Source organism: Thamnophis sirtalis, unplaced genomic scaffold (assembly GCF_051295495.1).
Source record: "Thamnophis sirtalis isolate CommonGarterSnake01/CBP01778 unplaced genomic scaffold, rThaSir2_p1.2 scaffold_6, whole genome shotgun sequence".
Lineage (NCBI taxonomy): Eukaryota > Metazoa > Chordata > Lepidosauria > Squamata > Natricidae > Thamnophis > Thamnophis sirtalis.
In genome coordinates this window covers 47,993,561-48,016,869 of record NW_028261386.1, presented here as the reverse complement: position 1 = coordinate 48,016,869, position 23,309 = coordinate 47,993,561, and the positions used below count along the sequence as shown (strand labels likewise).

At 37.5% G+C, this 23,309-nt stretch overlaps 1 protein-coding gene across 2 annotated transcripts in view; it reads right to left on the bottom strand.

Moving 5' to 3' along the window:
• The window catches only part of SPATA17 (spermatogenesis associated 17), an 88,146-nt gene that overhangs the window by 23,506 nt on the left and 41,331 nt on the right, over window positions 1–23,309 (bottom strand). For both annotated transcript variants that reach the window (XM_014053490.2, XM_087717804.1), the window contains 3 exons: window positions 19,774–19,965; window positions 11,079–11,227; window positions 2,447–2,579 (listed from right to left, as the gene is read on the bottom strand). In XM_014053490.2, the coding sequence (XP_013908965.1) occupies window positions 2,447–2,579; window positions 11,079–11,227; window positions 19,774–19,965 (474 nt within the window). The remainder of the gene's footprint in view (window positions 1–2,446; window positions 2,580–11,078; window positions 11,228–19,773; window positions 19,966–23,309) is intronic.

Here is a 23,309-nt window from a genome sequence, read left to right as displayed (position 1 = left end):
CAGTTCAGCGGTTCTAATCTCACCGACTCAAGGTTGACTCAGCCTTCCATCCTTCCGAGGTGGGTGAAATGAGGACCCGGATTGTTGTTGGGGGCGATATGCTGACTCTGTAAACCGCTTAGAGAGGGCTGAAAGCCCTATGAAGCGGTATATAAGTCGAACTGCTATTGCTATTGCTATTCATCAGAAAGAGCAGGGCTTTTACCCCTTTTCAGTTTCTGCTTACTGGGCCTGCGATGGCTAGGCCTGCCTGAGCTGGATTCACCCTTCCCACACTGGGAATCCTGGATAGAATCTCGTTCCTCTCCAATGGAGGAGCTAGGGGAGTCGGGGTACCCCCAAGATGCTTCTGGAGACGGATCCCTGGACCTATAGTTATCCCCAGACAAGAATTCACTGTCCCCGGGGGATTGGGCCTCACGATCAGGGGAAGCTGACTCCCTGCTGCGATGGTCTGGGCTAGGTTCTGGCTGATGGGGCCTTGAAACCTCCCTGGGATCCACTGTGGCTCTTGGTGAAGACCTTTCAATTGAGCCCTTGTGCCCTTTGCCTTTTTTCACAGAGGGATCCAGCTTACTGCGTTTGCTGGAGGGCCCTGCCTGTTCCCCTAAGGCCTCCCTGCATTCCTCTGCCATTTCAGGTCCCCACGAGGCCTGGAAGATAGCTGGAGCTGGGATGGGCACGCGCTGGCCGTTGAGGTCCAAATGCGCTCGCAGAATCTTCAGGAGGGAAGGGCCGCCTGGGGGTCGGATTCCTTCCTCCCACCGCCCTCGGTTCCCTGAGACTTAGCTTGCAAACAGGAGGGAGAGACTAGCTGGCTCCCCAGGCTAATCTCCAGCCTCCTTGCGGCGTTCTGCAGTCGCTGAGGGCTGGCTGAGGCTCCGCTGATGCTGTCTTGGTTCTCCGCTTCTCCTGCTGACTTTAAATGCAAGGCTGGAAGAATCAGCTCTCCACACGAGCCGTGCGTTCTCTTTCCCCTCAACGCGCTCCGAAGCGATTCAAAATGGCGGTGGCTGCGCGCGCAGCCTCCTCCCGCTCTTTTTAGCCTGACAGCCCGAAAAGTGCGTGAAGGCTCCAACCGTCGCCGCTGTTGCCGGGCAGAATCGAGCGGCTGAATGGCCTCTAGCTAGAAGGCCTGCAGGCTCCGAAACCTCCGTTTGAGGGAATATTTCTCTGGGGCTCAGTTGGGGAAGGTCTGCCACCGCCCCTGCCGCTCCTGCCGCTCGCCAGCCTTCGCTGGGCGAGGGATTACAGTCCCCTGGAGTGCTTGCGACCAGCTGCTGCAGGGAAGCCCGGTTGCCCTCTTAAAGCGACATAAACCTCAATCTTTGACAGTTCTTGTTACAGAAATAATCTTCTCTAATGTGAGGATTCAAACGTGGTCCAAAGTGTGAAACTTTCCAGCCTATCTGACCTTAGACTGGAGCTCTCCCAAAACAGTCTTAACGGGCGGACTGAGTTTTCGAACTGAGCATGCAGAGGCAAAGGGAGGCGTGGTCAACTAAAAACATCACTCAGTCCAAGGGCAGATAGGCTGTGTTAACCCAGCATTGGACTCTCCGAGCAGTGCACTGGAGAACCACTACAGGGAAAGCACAAGTAAGCACAACTCCTCATTTTAATTTTTAGCTTTTCTATTTAATTCTTCTAACTTTAATTGTTTTGCAATATTTTTAAATTTTTATTAGATTGTAAGATCTCCAGAGCCGATGTATCAGTGAGAGTGGCAGCACATTAAAAAAAATATTAAGTAAGTATTGAATATTTACCGTATTTTTCACACTATAATATGCTCTGGACTATAAGACACACATTAGCTTTAGAGGAGGAAAACAAGAAAAAAAAATCTGCCTCTGCCTCCCAGCATCCATCCAGTATTCATCTGGCTAGCATCCTTGCAGCAAACAGCTTGCCTCCTCCGTGTCTGCTGTCTCCGCCGGGGAACGCTGGAGCCTTCACTGCCGAGCAGCTGATTGGTGGTTGGATTGGCCTCCTGGAATACCGCCAATCAGATGTTCTAGGCAGAGAATCTCATGGATACCAGGGAGTGACAAAGGGATCAAAAAACTTTCACCATTTCCAGATCACATCTCCACTGTTCTAAGAGGAAGATATTAAGAATATAACCATGGTCCTATGCAGGGCCTGGGATAAACCCAGGGTTGTCATGGGAACCATGAGTTCCTGAGCCATCCCAATCCCAAATCCCAGGGAAGGCAGATTGAAGTCCCCAGGACCATAAATCTGGGGAATTCCTCAGCTACCTCTGAGATAAGAGCCAAGGAGTTCTATTGTGAAATCTATTTTTAAAATCTTTTGAATACACATATAATCTTTACAGCACAGGAAGCAAGACTAGTTCTACCTTCAACTCCTCCCTGCATTCCCTTGCTATGACTAGCCTTAAGAAGTTGTATCTTATCCTTGGTTATCCAATACAGCTCACCTTCTTTGTCATCCATTTCTCTGGGTGTTCTTCCCGGAAATACTTGAGTCCATAATTTGACTGACCATATTTGCTTGCTCTCTGAATGGATGGAATATATTCATCTGGCACATTATATGAAAATGGCATAAACCTGAAAAGTAAAACATTATATATAATTATTTTTCACCTTACCTAACTCATTAGAAAGCATGTACATTAACAATAAGAAAAATGTAATTTAAAATAATTTGTTTCTGCCTCAATTATCAATGTTGTTTTATAGTGGTCTATTAATATAGCCAACAGTTGTAGTAGTACATTTGCAAACAATGGTGTAATAGTACTATTATACCATAGTACAATATCATAAACATTTATCACATAGTACATAATACAAATAAGAATTAAATTATGCTCAAGTGAAAATCCCCAGAAGAGAAAAATGAATATATATTTCCATATAAGAAGTGCATTTGTCCTTATGTCTATGGTGATTCTCAGTCATCCAGGTCATGGTTGTCCCAAAGGTGTTTTTTTAAAAAGCAACTACCACTTCCTTTGTTTTTCCTTGAAGAGATTTTCCTTCTCCTCCAAGAGGCTTCTTGAGTTCTGACTGAATGGTGGAGAATAGAAAGATTTATATTCTTTGCAGTCATCTGGCCATTAGCACTCTTTCCGAGAGCCTTTGAGGCCACTGGGAGGTTTATTTGTGCCCTCAGAGTCACCTGAATAGTGCAAATGAAGTAGGACTTCTTGGAACTGCTGAAAGGACTGTCATTCATTCATTTAATCTCATTTTGTTTTCTAAGTTTTTTGTCTCTTGACTATAGTTACACATTCTTTCATTACTTCTTACTTGGATTTTTGTAGCATGTTTGAATGGAGATGCCCTTCAAAATGTTCAGAAACTACAGCTGTTTCAAAACATTGCTGCCAAAGTGCTCACTATATGACTCCTTTATTGCTCCAATAAATAATTACTTTTAGACTCTAAACAGTTTGGGATCAAGATGCCTAAAGGATCACCTCCATCTGTACAAATGCACGGGCACTTTAAGAGGTCATGTCCATGATTTCATCCAGGTCATGAAACTTCTTTCCCTCAGAGATTAATCTAGAATTTGCTTTACTTTTAGTTAGTTAGCTTGGTAGGTATTTGTATGTGTTTTTATTAACAGTACTGAAAATGAAGATTATGATTCTATATTTGTTCAGAGGATGGGTGAAAGGAGAATGAGAAGAATAAAAGCAAGCATGCAATAAATAAAGTTGGGAAAAGTAGCAGCCAGAAAAAAAAAGGGGGGGGGCATGAAAGTGAAAAGCTGTTCTAAGCAGATACAAAAAAAGGGGGTGGGGTGGGTGGAGATTTGAAAACAGAGACAATAAAGGAAAAGCAAACATAAATTAATGGGAGCATTAGATAATGATGGAAATTGAATAAAGGAGAAGCAATGGTGGGATTCAAATTTTTTTAAGATCAGTTCTGTGGGGGGTGGCTTGGTGGGCATGGAAGGGGAAGGATACTGCAAAATCCCCATTCCCTCCTGATTAGCTGGAACTTGGGAGGCAGATAATAGATGGAGGCAGGGGCAGTCAGAGGTGGTATTTACTGGTTTTCCAAACGACTCAAAATTTCCGCTACCAGTTCTCCAGAACTGGTCAAAACCTGCTGAATACTGAGAAGGTAGGTATCACCAAGTCTGAGCAGCATAAAGCAAAGGGAATTGAATCACATTGCAGGTAGCCCTCGACTTACAACCACAATTAAGCCCAAAATTTCTGTTGTTAAGTGAAACATTTGTTAAGTGAATTTTGCCCCATTTTATAACCTTTCTTGTCATGGTTAAGTGAATTAATGCAATAGTTACATTAGTAACACAGTTGTTAAGTGAATCTGGCTTTCCCATTGACTATGCTTGTTAGAAGATTGCAAAAGGTACATGATAACAGGACACTGCAAATGTCTTAAATAGGAGTCAGTTGCCAAGTGTCCGAATTTTGATCACGTGACCATGGCGATGCTGCAATGGTCGTGTGAAAAATGGTCATAAGTCACTTTTTCAGTGCTATTGTAAGTGAACTGTCACTAAATGAACTGTTGTAAGTCGAGGACTACTTGTACTTTGACAGTGGTCTCAGTAAAGCAGAGAGAATCAGCAACTTTTATAAGCAGTAGAATCAGTAGAGAAGAATTTTGGAAACTATTCTAGATAAGGATATCATAGTCAGTTACTTAGCACAGAAATTACTGAGGAAGAGCTATGCTATAATCTCTGACGTTTATTTATTTAAATATTTTTAATCTGCTTACATCATTTATTTATGATAGAGCACAATGAATAGACAGATTAAAGAACAAATAAAACACAATATAAACAAAAACTGATTGTATCTTCAGGGTTGGGTAGACAGGAAGTCTTAAGTACCATATTTTTCGGAGTATAAGACACGCCTTTTTCCCTCAAAAAAGAGGCAGAAAATCTGGGTGCATCTTATACACTGAATACAGCATTTTTTTTTGCCACCTGAAACTCCGCCCCTTCACCAAAATGGCCACTCATTGCTTTTAGGAGGCTTTCAGAGAGCTCCTGGGGGCTGGAGAGGGCAAAAACCAGCGAAAATGGGTCATTTTTTTGCTCAATTCTGCCCTCCTCAACCCCTAGGAACACTCTATGAGCCTCCTAAAGGTTATCCATGCCATTTTTTGACAGAAAATCAGCCATTTTCACAAAAAATGGGCCTTTTTTGCATGTTTTTGCCCCCAGAAAACTCTACAAGTCTCCTAAAGGCTATTCATGCCCTTTTTTTGAAAAAAAAAAAAAAGGCACATTTTCGTGAAGGTTTTGGGATGTTTGCACAGTGCAAAAACTTTTTTTTTATTTGCCTCTTCAAAACCTTGCTACGTCTTATACTCCAAAAAATACGGTAAGTGCTGAAATGAAGCGAATCTTGAACCACTGAACGAAGAATATCTGACGATTAGGCTGCCAAAGCAGAGAAGGCCCTATATTCCATCTCCCCATGATGAAATAATGCAACAAGACCTTTCAGTAGTACTTTATATCTTTGGCAGGTATAAAACAAAAATAATTGCTGAAATGTAAATCACTGAATTTTTATTTTAAACATCAACACTTAAAGCAGAACAGAAGCCATTCTCCTTTGGTGCAACTGTTTCAGTACAACTGTTTTATATACCATTTCTGAACAAATCTAACTCCTACATTATATACTATGGGTTGTTGCCACATGAAGTGCATCTTCCACATTGCATCTCTAAATTTTGCTGAATTGGAATAGCTCAGGTGAGTTGTTAAAAGTCTTTCTATATAGAAATTTAAAATGTTATTTTCTGAGAGGTTATGTAGAAAAGTGTGAAAAAGGGGGAAATTGAGGACAGTTATATTTTCTGAACATTAACAATATTACAATATATTTGCTGTGTATTACTTTTGTAATGTCAATTAAAAATCCTGCTTATTTTAAAATAGCATTCTCTGTTGAAAGAAATTAATATTTTATCAGCTGTAAATTACATCAATAAACCTTCCTTGTGGAGAAACAAATTGGTCTTTATTAGCATCTGGCCAGTCAAATTGCCCATAAAGCCTTCTAAACCAAGGGCTCTTGAAAATTAATAAAACAATACCACAGAAGAAGCAGAGCTTTAAATTATACAAAGCTACAGAAGCATGTATATACTCATGGGACAGGTGGCTCTCATATAAGACGGATTATAGCACTTCCAGGGCTAATTTGCACTTGGGATGGACATCACACACAAAAAATTAATGTGGCCCCAATGTCCCTGAGTATACATAGGTGGTACAAAAAGCCGGCTGCTCCATTTAGAGTTTTTATCACTTCTGAATTGCATTTTAATAGTACATTTTTCTTTGGTTCAGACATTAAAGAAAATTGGCTGTCTCTAGGGATTGGATGACGACTGAAATGACAAGACTAGTACTTAGGAATTTGCCTATGGAAGCATGGAACTTAGGTAGTCTAAATAGTCAGAAGAAGTTTTGCTTTTTGTGATAAAGAGCACAAAGTTAGATATCATCAGTGACAATGTTACTTACTTACTATAGAAATATGCACTTTATGGTAGAAACTCCAGGACTATGGACACTGCTACTAGAAATTAACTTGAAGAATTTTATAATAAAATAAACATGGAGAATAGCCAAGATCAAAAAGAGACCCAGAAATTATTTTTGGAAAATGAAAGAATTAATTATCCACATGAATGATAAATATGTTAAAACATATAACAAAATGGCTTTCACTAAAGTTTGAACACGAAATTGCCAAAACAATGGGGAGCAACACTGAATTTAAATGATTTTGAATAGTTATATAGAACCAGATTTCCCTGTTTAGATTTTGAATCAGAGACCTACATACTTCAACATAAAGTTAATCTGAATAAACAGAAGATTTTATGCTTCTAGAAAGTTGCTCCTCAAATAAGTTTAAAAAGTCAATGTGTTCTATTTAATGGTCTTGGATGCGAATTTGATTCTTACAGGAAGTGAATTTGTGTTTGGTAAATCCAAACTTCACCTGTATTCAGGTGAAGGATATTGCAATGCTATAATAGCTGCTGAGCTTGCCACAAGCACTGCACTGTAAAGTGCTCAGATTTTCTGAAATAATGTATAAAGTACTCAATGTCGAATTGTAAGTGAGCAAAGCAACATTTTATGTAAAAAGTTGCACACATCTGATGAAAACCACAAATCTCCATGTAGTAAGTTAGTTGAGAACATTTGGATAAAAGTAAAAAGAGAAAGAAATATTACTGATATCATTGTGGAGATCTGCTTCAGGCTACCGAGACAGGTAAAACACTTAAATAACACCTTGCACTGTCTACTGCCTTCTGTGATGACACAAAAATGACAACTCCCTGTAATGTCATAAGGCAAATACCATTACATACTTCCATCTTCATACATGACATAATTACATAAGAAAGATGGTGTGATGGTGCTTTAATTTTGTCTCTCCTATCTGGATATATCTATCATATTCTACATTCAAATTCCCAGGAGAAATTTGGAGGGTTGAAGAAATTTCAATAATTTCAGTATTAATTTCTCAGCAGACAAATTCTACCAATAATAAATAGTTTCATACATTCCTGATTTAATTTTCTGACATTTACCGTATTTTTCGCCCCATAAGATGCTCCTGATCGTAAGACACATCTAGGTTTAGAGGAGGAAAACAAGAAAAAAAATCTGCCTCTGCCACCTAGCATCCATCTGGTATTCATCAGGCTAGCATCTTGCAGCAAACAGCAAACAGCCTGCCTCCTCTGTGTCTGCTGCATCCACCAGGGAATACTGGAGACTTTGCTTCTGAGCAGATGATGAGCGGTTGGATCGACCTCCCAGAATACCACTGATCAGCTGTTCCAGGCAGCAATCACTGCTGCCATTTGCTGCTACTGCCTGTCGCCCATATTCGCTCCATAAAATGCACAGACATTTTCACCCACTTTGGAAGGAAAAAAAGTGCATCTTATGGAGCGAAAAATACGGTATGCAGAGGAAGTCATCAAATTAATTGGCAATAACACACAACAGGATAGAACAGCCAGGTTTGGAATAGTCTTGGCAAGCTGGAAAAGTAAGTCTAAGCCAACAAAATATATTTCATGAATTCATTTTAAATCAGAAGAATAAATATAAATATTTATCTGTAAAGAGCCAAGGAGACGTTCTTGAAAGAAATATTCAGAATCTTTTACATAATCACAATGGACACAAAACATTTCTTAAGTCCTGGGAAGGGAGCCAGTATTAAGAAGAGACTTCAGATGACTCATCCCTTATATTCTGGGGTTACATTAGGGAAGATAAGAAAAACACCAGAAGACTTTCAACCATACTTCTACTGCAGCTGATATCAATAAAGTATAATTCTAGTATTCCTGAGGAGCCAGTTTCCTGGCCTGGACTACCATGTAGAGCAAGGGTATCAAATTTGCGACGTCACGTGATGTATCACTACTTTCTCCCCCTTTGCTAAACTGGGTGTGGGAGTGGCCAGCGCATGACACATCCAGCCTGCAGGTCGCGAGTTTGACAGCCCTGTTGTTGAGCTCACTTAATCAACACTTATGATCTAACTAGGAGTCAGCTTTGCAATACAGTATGTAAAAAACTGATTATTCTAGATTAGCATAATAGAGGCTTAGCATTCAGATCCCTATCTATATTTTTTGTTATGTTTCCATCAGGTCTTATTTGCTATTCTGACACTACTATTTAAGGGTATACTATCCTGTCATTGCTGTTGAAGGCTTTTAAAACTCATAGATGTGGCTATAAGGATGAGTGAAGATGCCTTATTAGAGTTGAAGATGTTTATATTTATATTGAGGTTGGGAAAGATTAAGCATTGATAAGACAGTCATTGTCAAATATTTGGAGGATTTTCATACATATGAAGAAGAAAATTTAGTTAAGAGAATTCAAACCAATGAGCTTACATTATAATAGAAACTATTTCTGCCAATGATTAAAAATGTCAGAAAATGTCAGAAAATTGCCCAGTTATCTCAGTTTTTAACAATGCACACTTCTCATTTTCTGATATTCAACTAAACATCATGAGGCTGTTTGATTGTAATACCAGTTTACAGGAGAAGCAAAAGTTTCAGATAAAATGCAGCTTAGTTCTATATAATCAACAATAACAGAGACCTCTTAATTGCAGACAATTCTAGAGCTCCTTAATTATAGGGAGGCTTATTATCTGCATCCCCGGTGTTATAAAATACCAGAACTTCATTAGAAAAATTAAGGTGGAAAAATGAAGGCACTACTTTGTAAATTTCCAGTGAAAATTAGCTAGAAGAGGCAGAGGAATACTGGATCAAAAGAGGGTAATCATGCTTAACTGTGCCCTGGAGCACCAGCATTTATAATACGATTTGCTCAGTAACTACCATTCCTATTACTGCTTGTATGGGGTATTCTGTGTTAATGGGGTTAGCTGATTTAGTATTGTAACTTAAAAAGGCTCTGCTGATTAATAAATGTCACACACTGTGCTAGTAATTAAAGTAAATGAAAGAGTTACAAACAGAATGTTGAATGGTTAAAACATTATCTGAAATATATGATAATCCCTATTTATCAGGGTACAGTAGTAGTCCACAAAATATTCAAATTGCTAAAGTTAGAAAGCATCTGAAAAACTAGACATCATTTGCAAAAATACCCTGATATGAGAGATTGGTTCAACATAATATTCAGTGTTTCATAAAAACAATATGGGCAAAGAACGTCTAGATAAATGGTTCTCATAAACTGATATAGGTAAAATACTTACACAGTATTTTGACATGATCTATTTTGGAAGATTGATGGATCAAATCCAGGTTATTGTACTTCATATCCCTTCCCTGCTCCTAAGTAAGTCCAGTGATATATCTGCTTTCCAATCAACTGGAAGTGGTAATTAGTACTATCATAACAGGCCAAGCCTACCATGACTAAAAAGGCAGATGCTTCATGTAACAGGTCATGCCTTAAAAATGAAGAAATTTATTGTTTAAGTTATTATTTGGGTTGATAAAATAAGTTGTTTGTTATTATATCTCAAGTGCAAAAATACTATGGATTTCCTTGGATCCTAAATATTATGATGAGGGAAGCATTATTTGTTCTTCTACCTGAGGCAACTAAACATCTTGAATTTGTTCTGCTGCATACCCAAATGGTTGGTTTGGCTGTGCTAACTTTGAAATGTTTGCTACTGCAAAATCTTATGATAAATAAAAAACAAAATTAATCCTTCAGATGCAGCCCTAAAGGAAGAATGAGGCACAGTTCCAGTTAGGCTAGAAATGAAATTTTTGTATTTAAGGGTTAATAGTGTCTTTCTGAACATCTTATTTTGAAAGGTCCATTATGCAGTACGTCTGGGATAAAATTCACTTAATAATTTAAGATATTCTGAATGTTAAAATGATATGTGGCAGCATGAAATGTTGAAACAGAGGGAGGTGTTCCTATCTGAACAATAAGGTTCTCAGTTTACAGCACATAATAATTGGGTCAAAGCAGAAGATAAATGCGATTTTTAAGTTACAAACAGGCTTAGATGAACATCTAACAATGTCTATATAAAGACCTATATTAAGAAACTTAGCTTAGTATTAGAAATTAGTTGCTCAATTTCCAACCCTGATCAGTTTCCCACAAACACTTTCTTAAATTCACCTGTTAATGTGCATGCTTCTTATAATACAAATGAATATACAAACTGAGTGAGGTTATGGGCTGATACTGAAAGGTGGTAAGCATTTCAGCTTTGATGGAGTTGTTGTTTTCAGGAATATTTAATTTATTTGATCATGGTTAATGCTGTGAAATAATTTATCAACTGAAGCAACTACTTGGTATGTTTTAATTTATACACATAATTGGAGGTTTCTAAGATATTTCATATATTTATATTGTGAGCTATCTGGAGCTTGTTGAATGGGTCACATGCAATCAATCAATCAATCAATCAATCAATCAATCAATCAATCAGATTACTACAGAATAATAGTCCAACCATTCCAAATAAACTGAACAAGCTTAAAGCACCAGTATGTTAAATAAAACAGAAAAGATAAGTCACATACGTTACATCCTGTATACGGTTTCGCCATTCTTCTTGTTTTTGTTTTTCTTGGGCAAGTTGAAGTGAAATACTTGAGGGTGACACCCGCACAGATAGTTCCAAGGGTTTGAATCTTTGTTGCAGTACGTCAACAGTATCACGGAAGGGTCCCTGAGAGTTTCAAGAGAAATATTTATTTTTCCCTTCTTTTATTTTGGAGGAGCTTAGATTGTATACAGAGAAGAAATAATGCTTGCAATTAATATCTTCATTTTAGAAATGTCCATCTAACATCTCCAAAGACTGAAATTGAAACTACCATGAAAGATTAACCTTTAGATGCTGATAATTTCTAGAAAGAGAATCATGATATCTCTTAAAATAAAAACAATAATGATTGCTTGCAGTTTAAAACGTAAATGTGATTTTTAGTTTTTATTTCGATGCAAATAATATAAAGACATAGAAATGTTTTTACAATACTAGAGGAAATGGATAAAGATATGCTCCAACTGTTTGTGATTCTTTGTATGACGAGCTCACATAAATTGCAAACTATAGCATGATTCTATAGATATCTATTCAGAAAATCTTAGAGGATTTTTTAAACTAGAAACTGAAAGATAAATATAAATTTCTGTACTTAAGGGAAACAAACACTTTCTAAATTAGAAACATTCCTATACAGTATGTAAAAATGTTTTTTTGAACAGATTTTTTAATGTTAAAAAATTAACAATTTTCAGAATTTTTAAAAACGGTGCATTACAATTTTTATTATTTTAACCATGAAAAAGCTTATTACATTTAACAAATATTATAAAGCTAACACTTCTTCAATATCTTAAAAATAGGCTTATTAAATAAACCTTTTTAAAATAAAAGCTGCATTTAATATTTAATACAAATAAGAAATTATCTGTGCATTGCGTTATTGTAGGTTTTTTTATATTTTAATAAGCAACATGTCTTTTATATAAGACCTCATTCTCAGAAATTTCAAATGAAGTGGAAAAACTGTATCTCGACCATAAAATTTATGGGTGAACATACATAAACAATTGTTTTTCTACATGAAAAAACAATCCATATCACTAGCTGGCACAGAGAACAGCTCTCTAGCCTATCTTTATTGTATATTATATACGACAATGTTCAATATGTATGCATACTGTAATTGCATTCAGCTATGATTAGTTCTTTGCTTTGTAGTTATCAATGGTGTGGGATTATTTCAACCTATGAATGTCTTATAAACTAACCCCTACATTGCAGTTTTCTGACAATGTTGATTGGCCTTGTAAAAATTCCTTATATCACCTCTTGCCTTTAGGTAATTGTGAGTATAAATTCACCAAGACTATCATTAGCACTATAACTTGATACCATTTACAGTCAGCTGTGACTTTGCTGAGACTAATTACAGTCTCTTTCCTTTTTTACCACTGTTGTTCTACTTGTGAAGTAAGGAAGCAAATTCTCCTCCTTCCAAAGGAAGTGAAGGCAAAATCCTAATCATGCCTCTTCTTCTAAAGGATCTCTTTAAATAGGTTATCACTAACAAGTCACAGCTGGAGTTACTGCAAGAACTGAGTGAAGACTGCAGGGCTAATAAAAAGAAATGATTCACGCCTCATTTATGTTCACTTATGTTTTACATTAATAGAAACCAATAATAGGAACCAGTTACCATAAAAGTCATGGACCATAAATAACACAAATGGCAAATAAGTATCATCTAGTACTTTTCACAGCTGGACAAGAGGATTGCTATATTTGAAAGTTGTTAATGGATTTTTTACTGGAACTTTACTTTTTAAAGGCACAAACAGCATTCAGATTCCATTGACAATGTCAATGGATACAGTAGATATGTTTTCTGCAAGATTTCTTCTGCACCCCCAATTAGTTTATTCTAGGTTTAATATGGAACTCCTTCAGAACTTTTAAATGATTGCAGAAGAAACTTAAAAGATGGAAGGGAGATGGACAGTTTAGTTAGTGATATAAAATAATACACATTTATTAAAATTGTTTGGAAAATTTGCATCTAAGAACAATCATTAAAAAGAGAATTAACTCTGACTTTATCTGACTGTACCGTATAGAATACAAAATGAGAAACAAATTACAAAAGGGCTTTGGGGTTTTTTTTGTTTTGTTTTTGTAGTTCAAAATCTATCCAATTCTCCTTATGTGCTGTTTGGGAATAAATAGTACAATTCAGCATAGAAGCAAAGTTGTCATGGAACGGAGTAGTAATTCACAATCCATACAGTAATATTAAAGCTGCACAGATAATGCCTGCATGACTGAAAAAATCCTGAAATCACATATATTTATAACAAGCATCTGGCAAAATATTCCTGTACTGAATTCTATTTCTATAATCTGTTTTGATAGTTGCCTGTTGACATTCATATGACATCATAGATTAACTTTTAGTTGACAATTATGAACATGTTGCTTGTTTAACATTAGCAATGGCATACTGAAAAGGGGACCTGGCTTAATCCTGAATTTTCCAGTGCTGAAACTGTAGTCTGTGGAGTTGAATCATTGGATTAGCCAATCTAGTTGGAATATACTGATACTGGTGGCCCTCCAAATGTTGAAGTATAAATGTGTTACTACTTTCTCCCCTGTACCTTTTTAACTGAAAATGCCAAGGGCTGAGACCATTATCTCAGAATCCAAGGCTAGAGACCAGAAGAGAAAAGCATTTCCTACAATTGTTTTCACTGAACGTTGTTGAGGTCATTAACTCTGGTACACTGTGGTTCTTATTTTCCCCTGAATCCCATCTGTATTAAAAAATAGATCTGGCAAATACTGGAATTCATAATGCCATGTTTGTGGCCTTGACAAACTCAATGAAGTAGAGAAGAATTCACTGAAAGAGTATGAGAGATAACAATGAATAATGTTTTGGAAGTGCAGTGAAGGGAAGAAGTATATGGTTCAACATTAAGAATACTAAAGCAAGAATGTGCCTTCTCTCCTTCATTGTTTAATGTAGAAAGAATGGTTGTCATGAGATATAAAGCATGATAGTGATGTTGTTTGCAATTTCTCTTTTGGGGACATGCTTTCTACATAGTGGATGCCATATTGAGAGCTGAGAATCAAACTGATTTGCAACAAATGCCTGATAGAGTGTATGATTCAGTATGGATGTGAAAATTAATGTGTCAAAACCACATGTGTTGATAATAAAAAAAAGGGTACATAATCTCAAAGTATATAAAATAGTGAAAAACAAGAGAAAGTCCATGAATTAAATATAGTTGTTCTTTTCCTACAACAACAATTGGGACCATATCACTTAGTGATGGCAATCCTGGTTGCCCATTCTAACCTCAGGATGATGTGGGTGGTTAAGCAGGAAGATGCTCATGCAAGGAGAGTGGGGTGGGGGGATGGAAGCAACAAATGTGCTGCGACCGGCTACCAGATTGAGCAAATGGGGCAATAGGGCTGTAGGCGAGCCAGCAAAGGCCATGGGAAGATTCGAGGGAGCAGATGGGCAGGCTAGCATAAGTCACAGGTAGGTGGGAGGAGTGCTTTGGGTGCTTGGGCACCATGAAGTGCAGAGACTGGTGAGATGCTATATATTATGAGTTGCCTGGGATCTCATACTCTACAGGATAGGTATCAAACTCTTGGCATCACATGGCCATCACGTGACGTTTCAAGCTGGTGTGGGCGTGGCCTGCACGGGCCAACAGTTTGACACCCATGCTCTATAGGGGTGGTTCCTCAGGAGAAAAACCATTGGAAGTGACCTACAGGAGTAACTTGTGATCAGCTTCCCATTGATTTTATTTGTAGGAAACTGGCAAGGAAGGTCACAATTCGTGACCATGTGACTGTGGGACTCTGCAACCACTGTAACATCAATTTTAGCAGTCCTAGTTGCCATTGTTAAATGAGGACCTCACTTTCAAATTCCTGCTGGCTTTCCCATTGCCTTTGCTTGTGGGAACCTGGCAGGATATGTTGAAAAGTGTGATCAGGTGATTGCAATTTGCTGCAACAACGTAATCATGAGCCAGACCTCAAGTGCTCAGGTCACAATCACATAATTGAGGGGATGCTTCAATGGCTAGAACCCTGAGGACCAGTCATAAGTCCCTCTTATTCAGGACCAAATTTGAACAGTGACTAAAAGAGCAGTCATAGCCTAAGGTCCACCTGTACAAACATAACATTATAACTGTGTCATTGGGCAATCAAGGCATGTTTAGTTTTACAAACAGTTCAAAAAGTTTTGCTGCATTGAAGGAAACTTACATTGAAATCACATTGGTTTGGCAAGAGTAACTATAGTTAAATCAGAATTGTCTAAGTATTTCAACATACAGGGAAATTACTATCACATTAGGAACATACGGCCCAATAGAAATTAAGTCCTTAAGAATTTACATAGATCAAACTCTTTCCACAGAAGCATAGTAGCAATATGGTTAGTAGGTGAATTCCAAACAAGAGTTGTATGCCTTAGACAAACATAATTTTAGTGCTGGATTAAGTTGTGCCCCTTTATCAAAGGAACTGGATTGTATTGCAGGCCACTGATTTGTATACAGTTTGAACCACATAGTTTTGATGTGCTTGGGTTTGATGAAGAAAATACATTGTCTAAATACGTAAATATTTAAATTTGCTCTACTGTCTGATCATTTAACCCTGAGGAATGCAGCCTGAGTGACTTGACAAAAATCAGGATCCCAGTTTTAGTATAATTGATGTCAAATACTTCCTCAAAACAATAATTGGCTATTAGGCATTCAGACCTCATGTTAATTCAACTATTGTTTGCAACAATAGCAATGCATCATCTCCTTAGAGCAGGCCTGTCAAACTGGTGACCTGCAGGCCAAATGTGTCATGCATAGGCCATACCCACCTTGGCTTCACAAAGGCAAAAAATGTTGCAATACTTCATGATCCAGCCTATGATGCAATTGAGTTTTACCCGTGCCTTAGAGTTAAATTTCAATGTGCTTACTGATTTATTTCTGTATGGCATCCTGAATTACTCGTGGTGGCCACAAGGGAGTTGATATACATATTGCATCCCTGTCTTATGTCTGGGATACTTGTTTGAGATCAGATTTCTTTAGTATGGTGGCCTAGTGACTTTGGTCTAGTGGTTAAAGCACTAGGCTAGAAACTAGGAGACCTTGAGTTCTAGTCTTGTCTTTGCTATGAAAGCTAGCTGGATGACCTTGGGCCAGTCACTCTCTCTCAGGCAAACTCCTCACAGAGTTGCTGTTGTAGGGAAAATAAGAGGAGGAAGGTGTGTGGGATAAGTTTGCGGTCCTTAGTTATTTATAAAAATAATATGGTTAGAATACAAAACAAACAAACCCAATTTCCTCCAAAAAGATCTGACTAGCAAGCTACAGTAGTGCATGAGAGACAAACATGTAGCTTTGGATCATTTTCCTTAATACATTTTAACCCATTTGTTTAATTGAGTTCTCTCTTTTTAGTTTTAGGTCCTATTTGGACAATAAATCACATTTAGATCATATTTATGTGGAAATATTGAAAATTCAGAAGAGTTCACAAGTGTTTAAACACCACTCTGCAAGACAAGTTTGTAATTGTGTTTATTTCTCAATTAAAAATCATACTTCAAATTTAACATACCTATCAACAGTATAAATATTGTCTATGTAAACTAAATGCCACTTTCCTTAAGTGAGATCTAAAGAGAAGTTAATATTTATTCCTTAAACATTTGAAAGAAATGCAGCTCATACTTTAAACACTCTCCTTGAGCACTTTTTTGTTATTATAACATACGGTGGCTAATATGGAAAATACACTTAAAGTCAAATAACTGCTGTCACAAAATACTATGCCATAAGCATGGTTAGTAATTATAAATCCCCATTTTAACATGACCCAGCCATTTTCAGAATAGTGCATTCTGCTGGATTTTCTTTCCCAGCTGTTTCATCAGCTCAGACCAATGTCCTTTCTCAGAAATATACCTCTAAACTGTGTTGTCCATGGATTTAGCCGTGTGACTCCCATTAACATCAATAAGAGTCACACAGTTAAATCTACGCACAGCACTTTGAACATTTACTCCACAGCATACATCCCAGGGCACTGAAAGGATTAAAGTATTATACCGCAAATTTCCCCTCCAAGATACCAGAAAATAAACAAAACTCTTTTGTTCTAAAAGGCTTTAAGTTTCTTGGTGTCTAGACTAAGGAAAAGAAAAGATTACAAAATAGCCTAAAACAAGAGAAATATCAGATCAACACATTGTATAACAATTTGTGGTTTTACAATGGTCGATTATAATCAAGATACTCCATCCCCCCTAAGGAATAGCTTAATTGATTTTAATTGACCACTGAACACCCCAGAAGTTTTTAATGACTTGAGATTTTATACTCCCGTTTCATGATTCCTACATAATGTAGACTTAACAAAGTTATACCTTCCAAATGTATGTTCCTGTTGACTTTTTAAATTTATTTTTTTATTTGTGGAAGATTTAATGAAGTAAATTGAGTAAAAAGATTACATTCTCAGCAAGCTAGGTAAATTTACCACTTTTTAAAAACCTGAGGCTGCAAATGAGGCTAGTGGAAAATCATGTAAAGTGTACTAACAATGTAGTTTGTGTTTTTTTTAAAATTACTGAACTGATTTCAAAATGTGAAACATGTTCCATGTGAACACAGAACACATGAGCATCCTAGTCTTATCAGGATAAATTGTTTCCTACATTTTGATATTCCTGCTAAGGTTCCCTGCCTTGAGCATTATTATAAAATGATTATAGCTATGTTAGTAAAATGTCATCAGTTCAAAACAATTGGAAGGGGGGGGGGGTATTAAGAAGAAAAATGGGAAATAAATAGGAACAAATTACAAAGTATTGGGCTTTCCAAATATTCTACTCATTTAATTGTTTCCATGTCTCCGTGATATCATTTACACTTCCCCCACCCCTCCAAATTTGGAAGCCATAGTGGGGAAGAATAAAAATAAAAGAGCTAGAAGGGTAATCATTGAAAAGCAATGGGGGAAATCAACAAGGGATGCAAAGGATTGGACCCCTCCACAATGGGTTTTCTTGAATTCTAACTACCTCCTATATTAAGACTAAATATAGAAAAATAACAAAGTTTTCTTTCTTGTTATCCTGACCATTAGAAAAATGCAACTCTGGATGGTAAATTATTGAAAGAAGAGAGGACCCAAGAAAATCAAGATGCAGGAAGATTTGCTCACTCACAAGTAGGAGTCTTACAAATGTGATGATCACTACAAAAGGAAATTGGGACTGGAGAAAAGGGGATAAAGGAATTCAATATTGCATCTGCATCTGATGGTTTTATTTACCATATTTTTCAGAATATAAGATGCACCAGAATATAAGACTCACCCAGGTTTTGAAAAGGCATTTTTTTTTAAAAAGTAGGTAGGTAGGCAGACAGAGAGAGAGGGAGAAAAAGAGAGAGAAATGCAGTAGGTAGGTAGGGAGAGAGAGGGAGAGAGTAGGTAGGTAGGTAGGTAGATAGATAAAGGGATGTATATAGAGAGAGAAATAGAGAGACAGATAAATACGGTAGGTAGGTAGGGAGTGTGTGTGTGTGTGTAGATAGGTAGGTAGAGGGATAGATAGATAGATAGATAGATAGATAGATAGATAGATAGAGAGAGAGAGAGAGAGAGAGAGAGAGAGAAATACAGGTAGGGAGAGAGAGAATAGGTAGGTTGGTAGGTAGAGGGATAGAGAGAGAAAAATAGAGAGAAATATAGTAGATAGTTGGGGGAGAGATAGAGTATGTAGGTAGGTATATAGGTAGATAGAGGGGGAGAGAGAAATACAGTAATCAGGGAGGGAGGGAGGGAGGGAGGGAGGGAGGGAGGGAGGGAGGGAGAGAGAGAGAGAGAGAGAGAGAGAGAGAGAGAGAGAGAGAGAGAGAGAGAGAGAGAGAGGGTAGGTAGATGTTTCCAGGTGTATTTATCCATGTGCTGGAGAAGGAAATTGCTGACAACCTGTAGCACTTAAAACTATGTCACTTGACCAATGTAATTCTCATCAATCCTTCTAACTAAACAGCTGTTTGAAAGGGGAAAAAAAGTTTTTGCACTCTGCAAACCTCCCCAAAATGGCCCGTTTTTCACAAAAATGGGCACATTTTTTTTAAAGGCATGAATAGCCTTGGGGGTTGGGCTTGCAAAGTGCTGCTGGGGGGGGGGGAACCATCAAAAAATTTTTTTGTCAAAAAAACTGCATGCATAGCCTTATGGAGGCTTATGGGGGGGGGAACAAAATTGAGCAAAAAACCGCCTGTTTTTCGCTTATTTCTGCCCTCCCAGGCCCCCAGGAGCTCTCTGAAAGCTTTAATAAGGCTATGCACAGCCATTTTGGTGAAGAGGCGGGGCTTCAGGAGGCAAAAAATGCTGTATTCTGTGTATAAGATCCACCCAGATTTTCAACCTCTTTTTAGAGGAAAAAAAGATGTGTCTTATACTCTGAAAAATATGGTAATTTGGTAATGAAACATCTCCAAAAAATAACCACACTCAAAGAGCACCAAGAATCCCACAGTTCAATCGTGAGCTGCACATATTCTCTTTGATAAGTAATTTATTGTTCTCTGGAAGGATCACCCTACAGCAACTTAATCAGCTGTTAATAGCATTGGGTACCTAACAGTCATTAAACATATTACCTGTGGTTTTTGTCTTCGAATTGGAGGAAGAGTTGACATCGTTTGTAAACTATAGGAGTCATCAGTTGGCCATGGAAGATCCATAACATTTTTCTCTATCTTCTTTTTGTGCCTCAAAGGTTTAGCTTTCTTTAACTGCATTTCCCATGGATCAGGTGACTTTCGATAGGGTGAATTATATATGCCTGCAATCTAAAATACAGTATTATTTTTTATGTTTATTCAAATTATATCAATGAAATGAATATAAATAATATTTCTTAAAAGTGTTTATCCTTGAATCAGAAAATGACAAAAATATGCTTATGCATATTTGGCTTTTTTATCAACTACAATCTAGTTTTTCATAGTTTTCAAAATTCTTTCTGCAAGAAACCATTTCCATTGGACTTTAGGTACAAAATTTAAAGCTATAGTATAGCAAAAAGATTATATGTTATTGTTACCTTACATGATGTACACATGTAGTCCTTGACTTATGACCGTAAGGGACCCTGGAATTTCCATCATAAGTCATAAGTCAAAGCAACCACACAGCCAATTTATGATTCTTTTTTGCAGTTGTTGAACAAACTCCACAATATGTGAACATGGCAGTAATTTTTATTACTAAGTCATTAATTTTGCTTTCTCAGCCAGCTCCATTAATTTCATAATCCATTCTTCTGCTGTAGGAGTTTGCATATCTAAGTCTTGCTGTTGTTATCATATATAAGAACTAAGTCACATGTTTCTTCTCAATCTTTGTATATATCTTGTTTATCCACTTGTTAAGCAAACACTACAGTCAATAAGCAAATCACTGTATTCCTATGGGTGATTTTTTTCCTGGAAGCTAGCTTAAAAAGGCTGAAATGAGCATGGGAGGAGGGCTGTCATAACTATGAATGGTCGCTAAGTGACCAGTTGTAAGTCAAGGATTACCTGTGTTCCCTCACAGAGTTAGAGTACATATAGGATCACAGGAAGATGTCTGAAAGGAAGTCAAATTATATGTCCAGCTTCCCAAACACAACAAAACGTCTGAAGTTAATTCAAAGATTCTTTCATTAGGAGCCCTGGTGAGCTCTCTCACCGCAGGCTAACAAGTCTGCCCATCTGGAAGATGAATAGTTATCTGCCACATCTATTCATCTTTGCCCCCTGCCTTTTATCCCCAGAGCTAGGGTAGGCTTCGCTAGCAGTGGTGGCTCTTCCTTTCCAAGGATCAGCCACAGATTACTACTGCTCACCTCTCCTCTGCCATCTGCGCAGCCACGTGTCAGTCACTGGATCCAGCTCTTCCTCCTATTCCTCATCACCCACCTCCAGATCTGGAAGTTGTTGACTCTCCATCTGAGGGCTGACAGTCCCCCCCCCCTCTCTCTCTGCCATCTCCACTCCCTCTTCCCCCTCAGAGCTCTCAGGTTGCCTTGATGCTGACCCTGAATCCCATGCCTCCTCCTCTGATTTGGCTGCTGGAGGGGCTGGCGGCTGACAGGCTACAACACTAGTACTATATTATCTTATTATGATAGCTTTATGCTCTAAAACAGATCTCCCCATTATTTCTGCATTCTGTTCTTTATGATAGGGTGGGATAGAGGCTGGATGATGGAACTTAAATGAATGGATTAAATATGAATGGAACTTAAATATTAAGGTCCATTCAAACTCCTATTATCACTTCTTACAGGAACTAAGAAAGGCATTAATAAATGTGACTTAAGTACTAATACTTTTAACTAGAGAAAACAGCTGAGAGCTTCTGCACTCAAAACAGGTGTTATATCCCATTCTTATATCTCTTCTGTGATTCAAGAACACTGGTAGTGTAGGGTAAATCATTTCTTCAGATAAGTTTGTTTCTATTGCTGATTTTGGCACACAGGAATGCCTGACAAACTTCCAGTTAACTGACAGGATTCTAAAAAGAACCACTGGTTATAAAGGTTACCCCATATGTATCTGCTTTTAAATCTTGGATAGTAGACTAGCAAGACTAGTCACAATATTTTTTTACCTATTTCAGGAGATAGAGAAGGTCTAAATGAGATCTTGTACACCACGGGTATACGCCATGTCACATTGCCATCATGTGATCTATCATGATGTTTTTTCCCCTTTGCAGAGATGGGGTGGGCATGGCCTGAGCATGATGCATCTGGCCCATGGGCCATCAGTTTTACACCCCTATTAAAATTTGTTAAAATTGATAGTAGGATTTCATCAACATAACTACTATATGCTCTACTTTATATCTTTTATAAAATACCAGTAATAAATTTTGAATAATAAATACAATCCATGGCATCTTATACAAGATACCTATTTTACTCAGGTAATTTAAAATAAAGAATTCTTATATATGTCTTCAAAGAGTATGTGCTTCTAATAATTGTGTCTGTCATTTCCTGCCTTACACACTCTTTAAGTGTCAAAAATAGAATTCTGCACTGCATTACAAAAGTGAGTATAAAATAATTTATGTACAACTATGATGACTTGGTTATCCTTTTCATAATAATCCATATTGATTAATTTGCCCTTTTATCGTTACCAAAACTAAATTTATGTTTCTGTGAAATTATTCACAACAACACTGAGTAATCTCTTTTTGGTTTACTTATCTATCGTTCACGTTCCATCTTTGTATGAGTTAGCTAAATCACAGTTTGATTTGTTTGGCTTGGACTAAGTGCAAAGCCATCAAGCTAGTTTATTTAACAAGCCAGCATTTTCTATGGTTTAACATGTAAATCAATCTATATGAAGATTAAGTAGGAACGAGGACTGACTCTTAATAAATCACTTTATCTACAAACCCATTTTGTTTCCTATTCCTACTCTTTCTAATTAAAATTATAGATTTTCTACCCCCACCCCCGCCACAATAAAGTCCCAAGTAACGTGGGGAGAACATGACACATTTTTTTCTGTATCCATGTCTTCCCAAGCATTTCTCACAAGAGCCCCTGTCAAACCTAGCTTTCTAGACATCATTTTTAGGAATAATTTTCTGAAGTGACAAACACTATAGGGAAATCTGTGCTAACGGTTAAAAAACCTACAACTGAGTTATTTGCAGTACTGTCATGCTAACTTCCAACTCAATAAGACCAAAGAAATCTCTGGGGAAGACTCTGCTAATAGCTTCTCACTGACCTCCTTGAAGCAGTCTTCTGCTGGATAGTGCACAGTGGTGAATATGGCAAATGAGGTGTGAAAGCTCTGTGGTATTCCCTCCTCTCTTTAAAAAAAACCCTATATGATTCTGACTCACTAAAAGAAGAAAAATGGAGCTACACAAACTATTTCTAGTTTTCTGCCCTAGAATTCTCTCTTCACTCATGCATGATCCATAAGCATTATTAATTTTACCAGATCCAGAGCTTATGAGCAAATGTATCATTTGTTATTCAGCCATCCTTAGCATTACATTAATATTTTGAATCATTTTAATGTTTCATTTTGCTTTCTTCGCATAATTTTAATCTTGGTAATGAGGATGGCGTGCAAATAAAAAAGAAAGGATTTGCTGGAAAAAATCAGGTTAA